Source organism: Prionailurus bengalensis, chromosome A3, assembly GCF_016509475.1.
Source record: "Prionailurus bengalensis isolate Pbe53 chromosome A3, Fcat_Pben_1.1_paternal_pri, whole genome shotgun sequence".
NCBI classification, from domain to species: domain Eukaryota; kingdom Metazoa; phylum Chordata; class Mammalia; order Carnivora; family Felidae; genus Prionailurus; species Prionailurus bengalensis.
The window spans coordinates 693,998-713,462 of NC_057354.1; the positions used below are offsets into that span (position 1 = coordinate 693,998).

Below are 19,465 nucleotides of genomic sequence, written 5' to 3' on the forward strand. Positions count from 1 at the left end.
GACGGTGCAGGGGGGGGGACAGTGCAGGGGGGAACGGTGCAGGTGTGGACGGCGCGGGGGGGACGGTGCAGGGGGGATGGTGCAGGGGGGGATGGTGCGGGGGGGATGGTGCAGGGGGGGACGGTGCAGCGGGGGGACGGTACAGGGGGAGACGGTGCAGGGGGAGACGGTGCAGGTGGGGATGGTGCAGGTCTGGATGGTGCAGGGGAGCGGTGCAGGGGGGGACAGTGCAGGGCGAGATGGTACAGGTGGGGACGCTGGGGGGGAGGACGGTGCAGGTGTGGACGGTGCAGGTGGGGATGGTGGGGGGGGAGGACGGTGCAGGTGTGGACAGTGTGGGGGGGATGGTGCAGGGGGACACAGTGCAGGTGTGGACGGTGCAGGGGGAACGGTGCAGGTGTGGACAGTGCAGGTGTGGATGGTGCAGGTGGGGACGGTGCAGGGGGGGACAGTGCAGGGGGGAACGGTGCAGGTGTGGACGGTGCGGGGGGGACGGTGCAGGGGGGACGGTGCAGGTGTGGACGGTGCAGGGGGGGATGGTGTGGGCAAGGACACCGCGGGTGTCGACGGTGCGAGTGTAGACAGTGCAGGTGAGAAGAAGTGCAGGTGAGGGCTGGGGAGTGGAGAGCTGGCCCACAAACAGCTGTGGGAAGGTGGCGGGGACAGTTCCATGAGGAGCCGTCAAAGGTTGTGGCACGGGAACAGGGTACCTGCACGCCACCCTCTTTGCCTGGAATATGGGGAGGGAAGTCAGGGCGGCCACAACATGGTAAAACAGAGAGCACGCCATCAGGCCCCACGAGCCTGTCTGCGGTGCCCACGCAAAAGCAGAACTGAAGGCGGAGGGCTGTGAGCCACAGGTAAACAAGGTAATGGGGAAACGATGCCGTCAGAGCGACCCCAACACCACAGCCCTAACACAAACAAGTCGGTCAGCAGTCTCCGATCCAGGGCCAGAGCCGACACCGGGCCACGGGGCCAGCGGCTGCGCAGGTCTGAGTCCCCCGTAGGCCAGGCTTGTGCTCGCTGCCGTTCCAAGGGTCTTCGGTGCCACCAGACCAAACAACACAGCGAACGAGAAGGTGGTGCAGAGCGAGCTCCGGGAACGGGGCCCAGGGATGGCAATTACTGGGAGGTGGGGGATCCCCGGCTCCCGTCCCCAGGAGCAAGCGCTGCCCTGGCATGCTGGGTGCTCCAAAGCACCACCACTGTCTTGTGACTGCTCTCGGGCCCGTGTCGCCTCTGTGCCAGGATCTGAGTCCCAACCCAGAGGCAAGAAACAGGAACCCCCCCACCCCCCACCCACACACAAGCCACAGAGCTCTAGCTGCAGACAGTTAACTGTAAAGGCCACACCCCAAAGAAGCCCCTCTGCCATTGCTTTTGGTTCCAGAAGTCCTTGACAGGTGTGAGGGGCACCCCCACCGTGGAAAAGCAAAGATCTGACAGATTTGGAGTCAAGGGCACCAGCACCAGCCCTCCACTCTGGGCCCGAGGAGAGGAAGCAGTATGCACCAAGGACGTGGGCACCTGCACATGCACCCATCGAGCCACACTAGGGCCAGCTGTTGTCATGACCCTGTGCCAGTCACTTCAGCCACCTCTGGGAGAGGCTGCCCACTCCCCGATACAGCACCAAAGGACAGAGCACTCCCAGGACTCAGGGGAGCCACGGTCAAAGGACACATGCCAAAATCAGAAGGAAAAGCCGGTGGAGTTCGGGAGACCACGGAGAAGCTTCCAGAACCCCCTCCCTGAGCTAACTCCCCCAGAATGAGCCGAGACTACGTGTGAAATGCTGTCTACTGGGAGGCTCGCCAGAAGCCCAGCGCCCAGGGCTTTTGCTGGGGGCTGGTCACGTAGGCAGCCCTGGCTGGAGAGCACCCCAATTCCAGACTCTGCTCAGCATAAACCATGTTGTTTGCACCAACAGTTTAGGCCCTGAGAGCCCCTACCAGGGAATGGTGAAGCCCTGAAATCCCAGTTCCCAGACCACAGCAAGGCCAGCCTTGCCAGGAGGCCCCTCTGGGATGGAGGCCTCTCCTGCCCCGGCGTATGAGCCGTTCTGCACACGACCCAGGGCAGGCCCGCGGCCAGGAGACAGTGCTCGGACCACTGCGCCTCGCTGAGCCCCCGCGGCCACTCTGGAGCCCGAAGGGGAGAGCCAGCAGGCCACGAGGCCTAAGAGGCTGCACGTGCTCCAAGCCCACCTGGCTGTACGCTGAGCGAGCAGCAGGAGTGGCTTCCACGAACCCCCTCTCACCTTCCACGTTGTTGTAGAAGTGACAGGAACGACTGGCCACCTTTTTCCGGCACAAGTGGATCTGGGAAAGAGAGGGAGCAGGCCCGGCGGGCACATGGTCAAGAAAGGACAGCGCACCGGGCCAGCCAGGGAGCACCCTGCCCGATGTGTGGAGAGCGAGTCCTGTCCCAGCCCTGCCCCCACCAGCTCTTCACCGGGCTGTCCCGCGGGGGCACAGCCGAGGGAAAGAGCCACCCCAGGAGCCCACCTGCATGTGGTTACTCTCCTGCTTCTTCACCTCAGGGTGGATACACAGCTGCTCCCGGGAACCCAGCACACATACCCTGGGCCTGGCAGAAGAGAGAGCCATGGGGTCCAAGAACCAGAGGGCACCAGCCCCCAGCGCCATCCGGCAGCAAGAGCATGCGCTGCGGGGGGCACAGCGGGAGACAGAGCTCACTCACAAGAGGGAGTGGCTGGGGCCAGAACGGACCCCAGGCTTGGGTGGCACTCTCTCTGCTGCATCGCCCAGAGTGAGCAAGGAGACAAGGCAGGGGAAGCGGGGCAGACGGAGGAGACCCCACCTACTCTGTGCTCCCCCACCCAGGAGGCTGGGGCAGAACGCCAGGACCCCCGCAGCTGTGCAGGGCTCCGACAGAGGCAGGGCCGCCCCCTTCACGCGCCTGCCACGGTGACCCGCGCCCGCAGCTGACACCACACTGCTTTCCAGGACCTCAGGCTGCCGCTAACCCAGCCGCTTTCTCATAAGCAGTGGGCAGCAGGGTCAGCCTGGCCAGCACACAGCCCTGGACGCGGAGCAGACAGTACCCTCGGGGCAGGGTCCAGGCAGAATGCCACCATCAACCACCTGGCCAAGGCCCACCCCCCGTAACTCCGAGGCAGGGGTGAGTGCCGCCTGGCCCTACCGGTAGGAGGTGCTCCGAAGCTCGCTGATGACCTGAGTGAGCTGCGAGTGGGTCCTGGAGGCATAAATGATCTTTGGGATGTCCGAGTAGCAGGCTGCCCAGACACAAGGAAGCAGGGCAGGTCACAGTTCCAGCAGACAATGTTCTCGCAGGCTGTTAACCCAAGGGCACGTGGCCAACTCGACCCTGCGTACCTAGCCCCGGGAACGAGCTATGTGGCTAGCCGCGGCGTTCTAGTGTGAACACGTGGCTCCCACCTGAGGCTCACGGCCAGATGCTGGGAAAGAACGGAGCAGCCTCACCAGCCCACTCTGTCCCTGCGTTTCTTCTCTACAGAGCCCCAGAGGGGCCGAGAGGAGCCTCACCTGTGCTGTCTCCATCGGAAGCGGCAGCTCCCCAGGACAAGGTGTGATCGACAAAAAGCCCCCCCTGCGCCCTCTCGGCGATCTTGCGGGCAGAGATGGTGTCACGGAGGTGCTCCCGCCAGGCCAGCGTGGTGCAGAGGAGGCACAGTGTCTTCCCTGTGCCTGTGGGGCTCTCCAGGATGCCATTCACTTTCTGAACGGGGTCAGGAACAAGGTCACGGGGAAGCAGGGAGAGGCAGTGCAGACCACACCGCCCACCTGACACTGGTCTGGGGCAGTTCTGTCCAGGCAGAGCCCACCCAGCAGGTGGCAAAAGGCCTGGGGAACAGTGGACAACTGGACAGTGCTTCCACTCTCAAACCAAAAGCCAAAAGCTACCGGGTTAATTCAGCCCTCATTAACAAACAGCTTGCAGAACGTTACCTAAAGTATTTTTCCGCGTAACATAAGTAGTAAAGTGACTAATTAGGTTCCAAGTCTCGAGACAGAAAACTGTTCTGCGACTTTGCATGCAGACATTCGCACTGTCTGAACAGAACCTGACGACCTATGTAGACCTGCATGCACAGGCGGGAGCCCGAGCCGCAAACCCGGAGACACACAAAGGCACATCAGCAAAGCTGTGCCCCTCGCTCCCGGGACTGGGCACCAGGCTCCTCACTGCAGGAGTCCGGGTCCAGAACAGCAGTCAGGAGCCCCTCAGGGGCTGGGAGCTTCAGGAGGGTGTGAGAGAGCCTACCAAGAAAGCCAGCAGGAAGCAGCCCGCACCCCCCCCCCAACTTTCCTGCACACCCCTGGGGTTTGAAGACCTTCCAAAATGACAGTTGGGCACTGACTATCCCTCCATGTGGAATTACTTCCCCCAGATCCTCAAGTGGGCCTCACGGTGCTCCCAAGCCTATGACCTCACGACTATCCTTAGGAGTGAAAAGTGTCTTTTTCCGCCTACTTCCCTATCATCTTTCCTAGAACCCCAGCCTCATTTATGACTGAGTCCTGTATCCAGAGGGAGACCTCATTCCCAGCAGGGCCCAGCAGGAGTGAACAGGAAGGTGGACCCACTCCCAGGGCACAAAGCCCCCCATCTGCAGCTGTACCTTCTGCAGACACTCCAGGACCTTGCTCATGTACTCCTCCTGGCATTTGTACGGCTGGAAGGGGAAGTCCACTGTCACGCCATTCAGGGCTATCTTGGGCATACTGGCCTGTTCTCAGGAAGGCACTGAGGCTGGCTGATATGCAGGCTGTGAGACAAAACCCCTCCGAACATCTCAGGATCTCCGCCACTGCGGGTAAGTGATGCCAGCCAGCGGCGCTGGGACGTGACCCTGCTCCCAGCAGGAAGCCCTATGGCAGAGACGGCAAGACTGCTTATAGCAGGCCTTTCTGGAGTGCCAAGCCACCTCACCGATCGATCGGGCAGGCCCTCCCCCCCTGCAAGGTCGAAGGCAAGCCTGTGATGTCCTATCATAAGGAGCTCGGGAAGATGAGGAACCTACACGTCAGCCCTGCCTCGTTCTCCCGCCCCGCGCAGCTCGGTCCTGCTCGGGGAGAGTCGGCCAGACCCACAGAAACAGCAAGAGCCGAAGCCCGGGTGCAGTCCCACAAGCTCCGCCTGCAGTAATTCACTTAGTGCCAGCGGAGCTGGAGAGGCCAGACCCCCGGCTTGGGCCGGCCTCAACGTCCAGTCCCAGTTTCGCCTGGACACTGGGGCTAACGGGCAGTTCACGTAAACACCGAATGACGGCCCTCCCCGCAGAGCCCGGCCCGCAGGGGAACCACCGCCCGGGAACCGGCTCCGCGCGGCGCGGGGCGCAGGCCACGAGAACAGGAAAACTACCGGCCCCAGAAGGCCGCGCGGCAGAATGGCCGACGCGCGGGCGCAAGGTGGCGCGGGGCCTGCCGGGAGCTGCAGTTTCGGGAGGCGCCGCTCGGGTAAAAGTACCTGTTCCAGGGTCTGTGCGACTCACGGCCCAACGTGTGTCCGCAGGGAGCCTTGCACGACTCGGGGTCCCCAGGAATTTACCCCAGTTTACCGAAGCACGACACCGCGTCTCCTCCACAGTCAGCCGGTTCGGACTTGGCGGGCTGAGGCGCACAATCGTCACTGAACGCGCTGCACTTCCGTCCCTAATTCCGGTCCGCTGCGCGTCGCTCCCCGCGGAAACCGTTCCGCTGCGGAGGGGTCCGCGCGCTCGGTTCCAAGCCCCACCCTGCCCCCGCCGTCGACCCTGAGCCTGGGGAACGGCACCTCCATCGCCCGCAGGCAGAAACCTAGGGTTCCAGCCGTCTCCTCCCTCGATGCTTTCCCCACCAGAGCCTGCATTCCATTACTCCTCCCTGGGCTGAGCCACCTGGATTGTCCAGACAATTGCACAAACCTTCGGATTGGTTAGCTGTGATCCCTCCTCCCCTTTTCTCCCCAAGGGCTGCTCGTGCCTGGAGACCCTCAGCCGACTTTCTAGCCAATGTCCCCCCGACTGGTGAGGGTGGACCCCCCTGACTCCCCAGCACCTAGCACCGGCTGGCAGTCGGCAGTGGGACCAAGGGGTCTGCACAGCTCTGTAGGCTGTAGGTATTTGTAGATGACCCCAGCCTGTCCCAAAAGGCACCAGCCAGCTGGCAACGCTGACATCAGAGTTTCTCATGGGCTCTGTTTAATGCCTAGATGTGTGACATCGTGCTTAGAGAAGCACGTGGACCACTGGTATCCACCCCCCCCCCCCGACCTGTCCCACCTGTGAGGGTGTGTGCAGTGTTTGTCTTAGACTCTCAGCTAGAGATTGGAGAAGATGAGGAGACCTGGCCACACACTTGCTGAGTACTCACTCCAAACAGATTTCACTACCATCCATGCAGGCATTGACATGTTTGTCTTCCTAATGGCCTTTGAGATAAGTTCTTTTATTATCCACACTTCACAAAGAACATGCTAGGTGGTTAGCAGATCGCCCAAAGCCAGCAGCTAGCAAGTCTCAGAGCCAGGAGTCCTCCTCTTCAGGTCCACACACCCCTGTCTTCTAAAAGCAGAGGTGTTGGTGCTTCCAGAAGTCCAAGGAAGGTAGGGCAGGGCCCAGAGACTCGAGCCCCCTGGGCAGGACTGGAGCTGAGGACCCTGAGACCCTGAGTTGATGCATAAGCTGCCTGGTCACAAACCACACATGGGGACTGCCAGGCCTCCTACAAATTATAACCTACAAATTCCGTGTGCTGAACTTAGCCACGAAAGATGAGGGGGAATGGACACCGAGGCTGAAGGATGGCCATAGCCAGCCCCTCCCAGCAGGCACAGAGGTCTTGATCAAGTCAACAAATTTGAGTTGAGCCTGCTGTTACGGGCTTTGTGAGATACCCATGTGGGTCAGACACTATGTGGAACGCAAGACAGATGTTAACACACTCGCTGTGTGTGTATCTCAAGGTGTGTTTCGTATACATGCTTGCTGGGCCTGCTCCAGGCTGACTCTGACCCTTAGGTTTGTTCCTGTCAGTTCCCTTTCTGAGCCTACCTCACCCCTGTGCAGGCTCCTGAGATTGCCCAGTTTTATTCCTGTACTTAGCTGTGTGTGCCTACCTGACCGCTGTGTGGGCTCCTGAGATTTCCCACAGTTTTATTCCTGGACTTAGCTGCTTGTGGAGCAAGCGCTTCTCCAGGCCTCGGTGGCTCTGTCCCTAAAATGGGAGTGACACTCCATCTCTCTGACTTCCCAGCCCCAAAGGGAAGAGAGATGGTCACTTCAAGAAAGGACCCACCATCTCTGCCAGGCTCTCCCTTTGGGGTACCAACCAGAACCCTAAGCCCAGAGGAGGAAGGGAGGCATGACCCCCACGCACTCACCAAGGGTGTACCCTCTTCTCCTCCATCATCTGGAGACTGCCATTATTTTTTATCTTACGCTTGAGAAATGGAGGCACAGGAAGTCAGAAACTTGCCCCAGTCACCAAGCAAGTGGGTGTCAGAGCTGGGGTTGGAACGCATCTCTGTCTTCCTTCAAAGCCCTTGTTCTAGGCCTCACCATCCCCATTTGCCCTCTTTTCTGCCTCAGAATCAGCTCATCCTCTGGGATGCTCCTTGGAGGCCTTCCGGACCAATCCCCACCCCCACTGTCTACGACAAACTTTCCCCTCAGCACAGCCCTGGGCACACAGAAGGCACCTCCCAGGCTCAGGTGAAGAGCTCTCCAATCTCCCCCCCCCCCCCCCCCCCCGGCTGTTGGGGTCTGTCCCCTCCTGCCACGCCCACCCTGGGGAACGGGGAATGTCTCCACCATCCCCCCAAGCCTGCACAAAGCCAAAGCCAAGTTGGGCAGCAGTGGGTCCAAGAGGTAAGCAGTGGGAGGATGGGCATCTGGCTGCAACACTCCACCCTTCGTCCCAGGCGGGTCTCTCCCCTCCCATCCTCCCCTGTCTTCACTCCTCTCTCTCTCTGACGGCTGCCCCTGCCACAGCCAGCCAGGCGCTCAAGCGCACTCTCTCTCTCTCTCTCTCCCTCTCTCGAGCGCGCTCTCTCTCCGTCCCTCTCTCTCTCTCTCTCTCTCCCTCGCTGCCTCCCTCCCTCTCTGCGCCCGCCTCCCGTCCTCCCTCGCTCTCTCCCCTCCCCAGCACTGCAGCATTTGCCGACTGCAGCTCCAGCCGCCGCCCGCGCCTCCTCGGCCTCCGCAGCCTCCGCCGCCGCCAGCACCATGGCCAGCACCTTGTCCGGTAGGCGCCCGGCACGCGGGCTTCCTGGGGCGGCGGCGGGTCTGAGCTGAGGCCATTGTCTGGCCTCGCCCAAAGCAGGGGCTGTTGGCGGACTCCTGTTTCCACATCTCAGACCCCGCGCTCAGAGCGCGGGGCGCGGCCGGGCCGAACCCCCATGAGCCAGAGTTCAGGACAACGGGTTGGGACGACCTGGTGCCCCAAGGGCAAGGATTGTGGCGCTGGTGTGGCGAGCGTGGGCCGTTGGGCAGGGGCCGCGCCCAAGGGAGCACCCAGGGTGAGAACGTCAGGTTCGGAGGCTCATTGCCCCTTCCGTGTCCGCCGTGTCAGGCCAGGCGTGACTGTGGCAGAGTGGCTCCCGGGCCTGACGCGGGCCGGTGCCCCTGGGTGGACGCGCTGGAGAGGTGCGGACAGCGTCCCCCGAGGCGCCCGGCTCCCGCAGATCCTGGTCGGACCTCGCCTTCGCGAGGCTGGGGACTGGGAGGGTAGGACTCTTTGCGGGAGCCCTGACCCAGGGCTGCCGGGCCCGGGCCCTCCCTGCGCCAAAGGAGCGCCCTGGGGGCTGGAGGGACGCTGCGGAAGGACTGGGGAGCGAGCGGGGAGCCGCGCCCCCGTCGAGCGTCACCGCCCCCTCCCCTCGCTGCTGCGGGCTTGGGGACCGCTCTCTGCGACAAGGTGCCACCCGTTCTGGTCGAAAAAAGCCACCGCCCTTTGCGCAGCAGGGTTTGCATGGGGGAGGGGCTGCTGCAGTTTCCAAGCCCTTCTAGCAAGGAGGGGTCTGCCCCTCCCTCCCCGACCGCCCCGCCTCCCAAGCTGCGGATCCACAGAACCCCCCATCCCGCCCCCTCTTCCCCCCTACCCCCACCACCAAGGCTGCGACCCTCCTCCCTCGGGGCCTTCCAGGAGGGGAGCTCTGGCGGAGAGGTGGACACGGGGCAGTTACTGGACGCAGGAGAGCTGCAGGTGACCCTGGATGTGAGGACGTTGGGCTTGCTGTCCCCAGGAATGCTCTGAGCCCCCAAACCAGCTTCATCTTTGCACTCCATGTGGAAGGAACAGCAGGGCAGCACCCCCTCCCCAACCTCCACCCCGTTCCCCACTCCATCCAGAACCACACTCCCAACCCTCCCTTCCCTCCCCCCCATCCCGGAGATGGGCACCCTAGCTAACCTTATTCTCTAGAGAGCGAACACAGCTTTAGCAGAGCTCCACCCACTCACATGTGCCCAGTCCTGCCCAGCCTCTTAGGCCTCCTGGGCTCCAGGCCCCAGGTGACTGACTTCTGCACTTGTCCAGGAGGGGAACATGTGTGTCACTGACCACACCCCTCCTGCACTGGGTCCGTCCATCTGGTCTTCATCCGCCCCCTGCTCTCTCTTGTTGACATCCTTAGAGATATTGGGATCTGCTCTGGGCAGAATGAGACCTTCCCCTCCAGGAACTGAGGGCAGTCTGTCCTTCTCATGGCCAGAGTGTTACCCCAGTCCTACACTGAGGTGGAGCTTCAGGCCCTTGCTCAGGATCTGTGCCTGAGTGGGAGACAAAGAGCAACCACTTGTGGGCGATGCTCTCAGCCTTTTCTCTCACTCACCCCCTTTAGTAAGAACCCCCTTTAATAAAAGCCCTCAGTAGGCCTCATTCCTGCCATCTGACAGGTAAGCAGGTAGATTAGGTGGTGAAGGGAAATAGCCAAAACGGCACCACTGATGGCTCTCAGAGGTGGGCCCGACACTGACCTCACAGCCCCGATACCAGCAGTGCCTTGTTGGGGCCCTGCTGACCCACGCTTAGCCCCAGGATTTTTCTGGGTGCCCAGGTTACCTTTTCACCATCCGTTTTGTCCAGCACAGCCACTGCCTCATGGATGTGCTGCATGCCAGCTGGAGAACGTCCCCTGGCCAGAGTCACATGGGGCTGGGCCTTTCCTGTTTCACCATTGGTGCTGCCCTAGGTAGAGCACAGCCCACACGTGTACCTACCTGTGCTCATCTTCATAAAAGTTTGATAGGAGTTTGGCCCAGAAGTGGCTATGTGAGCACACCATTAATTGTGACCAAAATCAGTTTAAGTGAATCCCAGCTATGACTTCTCTGTTAAGAGACCTCTCTGATTGGAGCTGATCTCCCAGGCCTCAGTGGCCTGTCTGCCCCAGCTCGCTGGTGGGCTTCATTTGGCCTTGGTGACTAGAGTCATTGTCTGCTATGATCTCATAGTCACTACAAGATTGACCTTAGCTTTCTCTTCCTCTGTTGACCGAAAAGCTGAGTGCCTGCTGATGGGCTATATTGTTGAGACTCACCTGGGAACAGGTGGCCCTCCCTTCCCTCCCCTCCATCCCGGAGATGGGCACCCTAGCTAACCTTATTCTCTAGAGAGTGAACACAGCTTTAGCAGACAGGTGGCCATCTCTTGATGTCCTTCCCAGATGCTCAGCTCTTCACACACTTTTGTAGACTCCTGCTCATATCTGTCTCCTTATGCAACTCTGTTGAGCTGGGAGGCCTTGCACATGCTACCTAAACTCTCAGGGCCGCATGTGGATGGGGATGGCAGTGGCAGTGACAGCACCTCCCCTGGGCTTGTTCTGAGAGACAGCAAGATACTGCAGGAACAGTGCTCGGCCTGCTGCCTGACGAGAGGTGCGTGCCCAGTCTGTGTTGGGCAGTGTGACTGTTGCAGCCACATTTTGCAGAGTTTCCTGCTCAGAGAAAGGTGAATTCTGCTGGCAATTCCTGCCATGCTGGGCTCCCAGCACATTGCATATGACTCTGGGTAGTGAGAGGGGCAGCCTGGATGGCAAGGAGTTTCATCTGTGAAGAAGCAATTAGCAGCCTCCAGGACCCTTCTAGGGGTGAGTAGGCATCTGTGGGCCCCCTGCCCTCCCAGTTCTGACTAGACACCACCTATCACCACCACCATGAGGCTCCAAGCAGAAAAGTACAGTCAGAGGCTGGGACTCATGACCAAGCTCCCATCCTGGCATGCTGTGTGACTCTGGCTGGGCCCCTTGCCTTCTGAGTCTCTTTTTTCCCCTCAGTAGAAATGAGCCTGACAAGCGTATCTACCTGGGCTGGCTGGTCTTGAGGGTCAGTTGGGAGTATGGATGTCATGCACCCACCTTATGAGTGATGTCATTATTGTTACCATGCCACTGTAGGCTGAGGTGGTGCCTTCTAACTCTTGCTCACCTGGGATCTAAGCATCCAAAAGGCCAATGTGCATATTTGCATATTTAACATTTAATACAATGAAGAGGAGGGGGGAGATGAAAGCAATCCAGTTCACAGCAGAGATTTGTTTTTTAATGACTCCCTGAAGTCAGTGATGGGGAAGAGAAGGGTCCTGGTGAGGGGGAGAAAGGGCATGCCTCCAAGCTGTAGAGGGGTTTCCTGACTTGAGCTCTGTGTATGGAGAGGTGCCTAGATGGGTCTGGCCCTCAACCTCTTCCCTCTGCAATGAGACATGGCCTTTAAGCCCTCCAGCTCTGAGGACACAGGTGTAACCTCCTGTGTTTGGAGCCGCTGGGCCCAGCCCTGCTCCCCGGCCCCATGTGTGGGCTTTTCCTGGCTCACTCTCTGCAAATTTGCCAATTTCCTCACTTGCTGTCCAGTCCCCTCCAACTTGTAGCCAAACCATACAGCAAGCCTCACTCCCAAAGCCCCCTTCTGGGGGGGCGCCCCTTCCACTTGGCTACTCAGGGAAGGAAGCTCCCCCTGGGCCATCAGCCTGGGAGAAACCAGCCCAGGGAATCTCCATGACCATCAGACACTGAGCTGCACCCCTATTTACAGCTGTAGGACAGAGTCCCTCACTTTCCAGTTGGCACTGGCCCCCTGGGCTGAGCTGTGACCTCAGAGAGCTCTGACTCAGTCTTAGCCCTACCATCCCTCTCCCCTCTATCCTAACAATGCGGCGCTCACGCCTGCCAAACCTCCCCATCCTGCTCCCTGAACTGCCGCCAGCCTCCCTTCATGCTGAGGTGATATTTGTCTGTGAACTTGTTCTTCCTCTGTAATAAATGTGCAGCTCCTTCTCCCAGGAAAACCTCAGCCTCAAGGCAGAGAGGAGCTTGAGCAGCGGCGAGGCCCCAAGCTCCTGGCCTGTATGGTAGACCCACTTGCAGGTTTCACATGTGGTGTAGAAGGACTCCCTGGGAGGTGGGGGAAGCATCGTCTCTTGCCAGGGAGGCTGGTGGTGGCAGGGTTAGACTGAGCCCTTTCCTTCCTGGCCTCTCCCAGGACCCAAGTATGTCGCCTTGACCCAGATACCCTCTTGCTCCCATCCTGACCTTGCCTCTGAGCACAGGGCTGGTGACTTCCCCAGCCTTTCCAAACGCCCAAATGCCTCCTGGTCTGCTGCTTCTGAAGGGCTGCTTTGCCTGCTCTCACACTCTCTAACTCCCCAGCACATGTATTGTGATGTACCCTCTGCCTTCTTTTTAAAATTAACTTTCACAGCACAAAAATGCACAAATAGATTCTGCTTGTGAAAAAATAAAATTGGCAACTCAGGCCGAAATTCCCTTGGAAGCCTGCCCCTGTCTGGCCCACTTACCAAGATATGTCTTTGCCCTGCTTCCCCTCCAAGCCCCTTAAAGGCTCTCCCTGCTGCCAGCCCAGGATTCATTGTGCTCCCTTTAAGGTCTCTCGGGCTCTCTCCAGAGGAGTCTGGATCATCAGGACATTTAGATCAAATAACATCATTCTCTGCACTGGTTGTGAGAAAACCCTGCTCACTGTGAGCTATTCCCTCAGACAAGGGCCTGATGATTTCTGTCCTGTGTCCTGTGTCCTGTGTCCTGTTTCTACACCAGCACTTTCCCCAATTTCACATTAACTCAACTTAAAGACATTGTCTCGTGAAATTTGATCAGGAATTTTCTTGTCCACCTCAACACTTGTCCAAATTGGTATCTGCCCCTGGGAAGAGCCCTGTAGGTAGCTTGTCCACCTCAACACTTGTCCAAATTGGTATCTGCCCCTGGGAAGAGCCCTGTAGGTAGCTTGTCCACCTCAACACTTGTCCAAATTGGTATCTGCCCCTGGGAAGAGCCCTGTAGGTAGCTTTTCCTTCACAGAAGCCATGTTCCCTCTCTGGAGCATCTCTCTGGAGACCTGTCCCAGCTTCTCTAGCCAGGGAGGCGGGGGCATGGGTCTCTGAGCCTCCTGGTCTTTGTGACATGCTGGAGTTGTAGAAAGAACACAGACCACCTGAACTGTACTTGAGGGGCTTTGCACAAGTCACCCTCACCCCTTGGGTCCAGTATCATCTCGGTTGAGCAGGGGGACAGTCTTGGACCTGAAGATGGTTAAACACTAGTGAGACACCTGACCAACGTGTCTACTTTGGGGTCTGGCTTGTCACAAATGGACCACAAATAGCTCATTCATTCCCACTCTGACAGTGGGCTCCTCCATCTTCTGACAGGGCTCATGGCCTCCTTTTCTAGTTGGGCACTGGGGACACTGGCTGTGGGCACTTGCTCTGCAAAGCTAGAGGGCAGGTGTTGGTGCTGAACGGACAGCTCCCTACCCTCTGGCCCTAGAAGAACAGAACGCCTGGGCCTGTTCAGAGCCAGGTTTTGGGGGTTTGGCGGGGGGGGGGGGAGGCTGCAATGCTGTCAGGGTAAGTGGGGGGGGGGCGCATAAGAGGAATTCTGAGGGCTTCACCCAAGTGGACAGCCCAAGAAAGTGCTTCCTGCAGAAGCACCCACATCTGATGTGGTGGTTAGTATCTGTGAGAGGGAAAGGGGAGGAAGTAAAGAGGGGGAAGTACAGGGAGGGTGAGTTGGGAAAATACAGTGACAGAGTCATGGAGATGTGGAAAGATACAGACAGAGAGTGACAGAGAGTGAGGGAGACAGAAGGATGAACAGAAACAAACAGAAATGCCAAGAGAGAGAAGAGGAGGGAGGGGAGCACAAGGAGCCTGGAGCAGGGAGAACAATGCAGGACACAGGGAGGGGTGCCAGGGAAAGACCGTCAACTTCTGGGAGGGGTGGGGAGAGGAGGGAAGAGGAGAGGAGAGACGTAGAGAGGCGAGGGAACAGAAAAGAGAGCGAGATAAACAGACTTCCCGAGAGACACAGCATGGGAAGAATGCCGGGAGAGGACGAGGGGGCCACCAGGAGGTGAGGTCGTGGCGCCCTCTCATGCTGGCCTCATGCCCACAGCCTACAAGGAGAAGATGAAGGAGTTGTCAGTGCTGTCGCTCATCTGCTCCTGTTTCTACTCACAGCCGCACCCCAACACCATCTACCAGTATGGGGGTGAGTGTGCCCCGGGCCACTGACAGGTCCTGCTTGACCAGTGCCTGCCTCCTCCTTACCTTGTTCCCTGGCCCTGTGGCCTCTCCAACCCCCCTCCCCCACACGCTCCCCTAGTTGGCTTCTGGAGAGGGAAGCTCTGATGGGGGCGGTGGTCCTGGGGGCTCAGGCCTGGGAGTCCCACGTGAGCAGCCGTGCTCCCTCCCCCAGCCCTTGACTTGGATGTGTGCTGGGAACAGGCCCCCTCAGCATCCTGAAGTCCCCGTCTGGTCTTACAGACATGGAGGTGAAGCAGCTGGACAAGAGGGCCTCTGGCCAGAGCTTCGAGGTCATCCTCAAGTCCCCTTCTGACCTGTCCCCTGAGAGCCCAGTGCTCTCCTCTCCCCCCAAGAGGAAGGACACCTCCCTGGAGGGGCTGCAGAAGCGGCTGGAGGCAGCTGAGGAACGGAGGAAGGTGAGGAGCCCACCCCTGCCTCCAGGTCCTGAGGAAGGTGGCCAGGAGGCCTGGATGGGCACAGACAGAGCCCTCCAGGCACAGGGTACTCCAAGCTGCTGCTTGGCTATTAGCTTGGGGTGGAGAGGGTCCCATGGTTCCCTGGATCGCCTCTGGGGAGATCAGAATGGGACAGGGAGGATAAGGCATCCCCAATGGCAGCCAGCCGGAGACAGATAGGAAGCAGAGGCTGTTGGAGGGGATGTCGTTGGCCACAGCCAGGAGGAGTCCTGGGACATGAGGCTAGACTAGCACCCTTCTCCAGGGCAGAGAAGTGAGAACAAAGGGGTTGCCATGTGTTGGGGGCTGCAAGTCCAGACCTGCTGGGAGCTCAGGGGGCCCCAGCCTCCCTCCCCACCCCTCCCCTTCACACGAGCCCCATGGAGACTGAAACACACACAACAGGGGTACCCTCAGGAGTGCAGTGCTGAGGGCTGCCCCTTGGGCAGGGGCAGTGGCTCTGGATCCCTTGTAGCATGTCCCAGTGAAACCTGGGGACCCAGGCCTCCCAGGGTTAGCTAGTAGTGACTGGCACGTGGGTGGGCCCAGAAGGAAGGAAGTGTGGGTGATGATCCTTGGGTCTCTGACCCTCACCAAGCAGCCCCTCCCCCAAATAAGGACAGACAGTGTAGAGCCAGGAGTCCCGGGCTCCTTGCCCCAACCAGTCCCTTCTCCCCAGCCCTGGGGGCCCGTGCACAGCTCTCCGCACCTTAGGGAATTCAGAACCTGGTGCGTATCACGCACCTACTTTTTAGAGGAGACAGTGAAGGCTCAGTGACAGCCCTTAAGTTTTGAACTTGCTCTGCTCCTCCAACATTCCCTGAGTGCATCAGGAGCTCTGGAGGCGGCAGCGAGCAGGACAGAGCCTCTCTTACTGCGTGGGCGCACTCAGCCTCGTGGGAGGGGCAGCTCTGGGAGCTTGAGGACTCACACAAAGGGTCAGCAGCTTCCGGTGTGTCTGGGGCCGAGGGTTCTGCGGGCACGCGGACCTTGCGATGCTAAAGCCCAGGAAGTTCCCGGCAAAGCGGGACCAGGTGGACACCCTCGCCGACGGCAGGACAGTGTAGATCCGGGCTCCTGGAAGACGCGCGTCCAGTGGGCAGCAGGGCAGGGCAATGAGGGCACTGGGCGGGGCGAGACCGCGCGCCGGGGGCGGGGGGGCAGGCTGGGGGCGGGGCGGGGCCGAGCGGGCGGCCACCGCCCACGCGCGCGCCCCCGCCCGTCCGCACAGACGCAGGAGGCGCAGGTGCTAAAGCAGCTGGCCGAGCGGCGCGAGCACGAGCGCGAGGTGCTGCACAAGGCGCTGGAGGAGAACAACAACTTCAGTCGTCTGGCGGAGGAGAAGCTCAACTACAAGATGGAGCTCAGCAAGGAGATCCGCGAGGCGCACCTGGCGGCGCTGCGCGAGCGGCTGCGCGAGAAGGTGCGCGCCGGGGCGGGGCTTGAGCAGGGAACGCGACCGGGACCGGGAGGGGGCGTGCCAAAGCAGGGAGGGGCGGGGCCCCACGCAGGGGGCGGTGCCGGGGCGGGGTGGATCCCGGGCCGCGAGAGGCGGGCTCCGCCTGCATTTGTTGGGCGCCTCCCGCAGTGCCACAGCCAAGGCCAATTGTCCAGTCCCGGTGGGACAGGGCCAATAACCGCGGTAATAAACGGGTGGTCATTGTTTTGGAAGTGCCCGGAAGGACGCGTATCCCGGGTTTGAGCCAGAAGAGGGGAGGGGCCGGGGAAGCACCCACGAGCCCCTTCCTTCGGTTGGCCCCTGCCCACCGCACCACCAGCGCTCTCGCGCCCCGGCTGCTCCCTGTCCAGCTAGGAGACAGCCCAGAGTGAGGCGAGGCCCTGCCCTGGCCGGAGCCCCCGGGAGTGGCCTCTGCTTCAGACCACAGTGTGGAACCAGGTTGGTGCCAGGGGACACCGTGGAGTCCGCAATCCCAAGGAAGTTACCTGAGTTCCAACTCCCCCTCTGTGGTTTGGGCGCAACCCCAGTCGCATTGAGGGCCAGTCCCCGCACTCGGGCCACACTTTCAGAGGATGACGCAGACCTCCTCCTGCTCTCTGTTGACCCTCAGTCCTGGTCGCTAAGGTGCCCTCGTTGGTCGCTTCTCCCGCACTTGGGAGGGTCCCTGAAAACTGGGTGTGTGGGAGGGGCGGGCCCCCCTCTCGCCCCCGCGGCGCAGGCCCCGCCCACCTCCACCTGTCCTCACAGGAGCTGCACGCAGCTGAAGTGCGCAGGAACAAGGAGCAGCGAGAGGAGATGTCCGGCTAAGGGGCTGCGGACCAGAGGCGCCTGGATCCTGAGAGGAGACGTCTACACACGCGGGTTCTGGTTTCGTCTTGTCCCACTTTGTCTAGATGCAACTTTGGTTCCTGCCCCCTCCCCACCCTGCACTCCTAGCTCATGCTTCTCTTTCCGCTCTGAGCTGTCCAGTCCTTGTGGCCTGTCACTCTCCACAGGCTCTCCCTCAAGGAGCCACCAGAACATGGCACACAGTCCCTCAGTTCAGGCACCAGGCCGGGCAGTGGCTGGGTCCCCTCTTGGTGGCCCTCTTAGCAGACGTGGTGGCAGCCTCAATAAATCCAGTGGTGGTAGCAGGAACATGTGGGTCCTTATGCTGGGTTGTCCTGTGAGCACCTTGTCACTTGGGGCACATCCTCTGAGCCAGCTCCCCGCCGATAGGCAAAGGCACACCACCTGTGCCGTCTTTGGTGGGAGAGGGCCTGAGCGCGTGGGAGGGGACGGAGGAAGAAAGAAGGACCTCGGGGCAGGGCATTCTGTCACTGCAGCCAGCTGAGGAAGCCGTCTGTGCAGTGGAATGTTTTGGAATTGGTGGGTACGGTTGGCAGCCTTTTACTGTGGTCGCAGAGGGGTCCTCTGAGACCACCTGGTCTTCAGGGGGCAATTTGGGCTGACCTGGGAGGCCACAGCCATTGCCTGTGGCTGAAGTGGGAGTGGGGAGGGATATGGCCTGGCCTGAGTCTCCCAGGAAGTGGGCATTCTCCACCAGGGACCCAGGAGCGAGCCGCCATGGTCTAGAGGGTTGTGGGCACCCCTTGCTGGCCCCTCTCCCAGGAGTGCCCTCCTAGAGCTTCTGGCCCGGTACCCATGTGGGGAAAGCCCTCCTCCATCATCACTGCTCTTCTCCCGCTGGACTTCACAGACCCTTGGGGAACCCCGTCCTCGGAGCTCTTTTGAGTCTTGGCCCCTTCGCATGCCCTCACTCTGGTAGAAAGACGCTCCCATGATGCTCCTGGCCATGGGCCTTTCAGGCTTGCCTCCGGACAGGTGTGGCTAGGCGTGAGTGAGTGGCAACCACGAGTGCCCCTCAGGGAACAGACAGCAAAGGGAGTAGGGGCCCAGCTGCCTGCAGATTCAGATGCTGGGGGACAGGGTTCCCAAACAGCCTTCCTCCCTTCTCCATCCTTGACGTTCTTGACCAGCGGCCCCCTCTGGGCAACCTGCAGGTTGGAGACGTGGCCCTAGGCCTCTCCTGCCAAGACCTTCCTGGACTGGGTTCTTTCCCCTCCCTCAGCCAGGGGTGCGATCCCCAGATCCCCCAGCACTGGCCTGTGAGGCCTTCATCTGCTGGACACGGGCGGTGTCCAGTCTTTGTGTCACTGTGGCATCCTGCCCTTCTCCATAGCAGTCCCATCCCACAGCGGAGCACCGAGGGCAGGGTCCCTGTTGACCATCCTCTTGCTGGCCAGCATGAGGGGACAGACTGCAGGTTCTTGCAGGACCCAGAGCCGGCACCTCAGAAACCAGGTGGGTCCAGCGCCCAGTGCCCCGGTATCCGTCCCACAGAAACCTACGGGGGCACTGCTGGTGGTCTCCCAGGGCCGAGCCAGAGCGCACAGCAGACACAGGTTCCCCGCCATAGACTTAGAGGAAGTAGGGACCCACACCCGCTCTCCTAATCCCCACCCACACGGCCTCCGAGGGAACGGCAAGTTAGGATTGGAACCCACATGTGGCTTTTGTGGGACTCACAAGGGGAAGCAGAAAGAGAAGGGAAGGCTGGATCTGTGAGCCGGGGCAGCTCTCGCATAGCTGGAAGCCTAGTGTGGCTGTGCCGACGTCATCCACGTAGTGAAAGTGAACTTTAAATTAAATCAAATGAATGACTACAGACAGAAAAACTCGCGTGTTTAAGAGGCGGTTGAACTGTGCCCTGTGCCTCCTGCACCCGTGGGGTCACACGGGCTTCAGGGCCACTCCTCGTGAGTGCCTGAGTGCTTAGTGTAGAACTGCGACTAAAGCCCCTGATCAAGCTTGTTCGAATCACAATTACCGACAGTTCTAACGACCTTGGGGCTTTAAGAAGTGAGTGTGGAAATGACCCACCAGTCCATTTTCCTCTCTGGAGCCCCAGGTGACAGTGGCAGTGTGAGGGAGGGGGCAGGACTTGTGGCTGCAGCGGGACTGTCCTGGCAGCTTGGGCTCGGGGGCCTCCGGCTGCTGCGATGGGGGGCACATGG

The 19,465-nt window shown here is 60.3% G+C and overlaps 2 protein-coding genes across 22 annotated transcripts in view; one reads left to right on the top strand and one right to left on the bottom strand.

Moving 5' to 3' along the window:
• Positions 1-5,678, bottom strand: part of RTEL1 (regulator of telomere elongation helicase 1) — a 32,797-nt gene extending 27,119 nt beyond the window's left edge. For 6 of the 21 annotated variants that reach the window (XM_043553414.1, XM_043553411.1, XM_043553407.1 and 3 more), the window contains exons 1-6: positions 5,560-5,670; positions 4,631-4,880; positions 3,534-3,726; positions 3,169-3,262; positions 2,511-2,592; positions 2,264-2,324 (exon numbers count right to left, since the gene is read on the bottom strand). In XM_043553414.1, coding sequence (XP_043409349.1) covers positions 2,264-2,324; positions 2,511-2,592; positions 3,169-3,262; positions 3,534-3,726; positions 4,631-4,732 — 532 coding nt within the window. In that variant the 5' untranslated portion in view covers positions 4,733-4,880; positions 5,560-5,670. Of the gene's footprint in view, positions 1-2,263; positions 2,325-2,510; positions 2,593-3,168; positions 3,263-3,533; positions 3,727-4,630; positions 4,881-5,032; positions 5,376-5,559 lie in introns of those variants that run through there. The other 15 variants (XM_043553419.1, XM_043553422.1, XM_043553409.1 and 12 more) reach the window with 7 other exon arrangements.
• A 2,387-nt stretch (positions 5,679-8,065) lies between these two features.
• STMN3 (stathmin 3) lies at positions 8,066-17,585 on the top strand. Its single transcript, XM_043553440.1, has 5 exons — positions 8,066-8,234; positions 14,404-14,499; positions 14,775-14,950; positions 16,221-16,412; positions 17,196-17,585. The coding sequence occupies exons 1-5, from the start codon at positions 8,216-8,218 to the stop codon at positions 17,253-17,255; spliced, it is 543 nt and encodes a 180-aa protein (XP_043409375.1). The 5' UTR covers positions 8,066-8,215; the 3' UTR covers positions 17,256-17,585.
• Positions 17,586-19,465: the final 1,880 nt, after the last annotated feature.

Excerpts from the sequence above, each read along its gene's own strand:
- STMN3 (XM_043553440.1), top strand. Across the intron at positions 14,500-14,774 it reads CACCATCTACCAGTATGGGG|ACATGGAGGTGAAGCAGCTG; the intron begins GTGAGTGTGCCC and ends CTGGTCTTACAG. Across the intron at positions 14,951-16,220 it reads CAGCTGAGGAACGGAGGAAG|ACGCAGGAGGCGCAGGTGCT; the intron begins GTGAGGAGCCCA and ends CCGTCCGCACAG.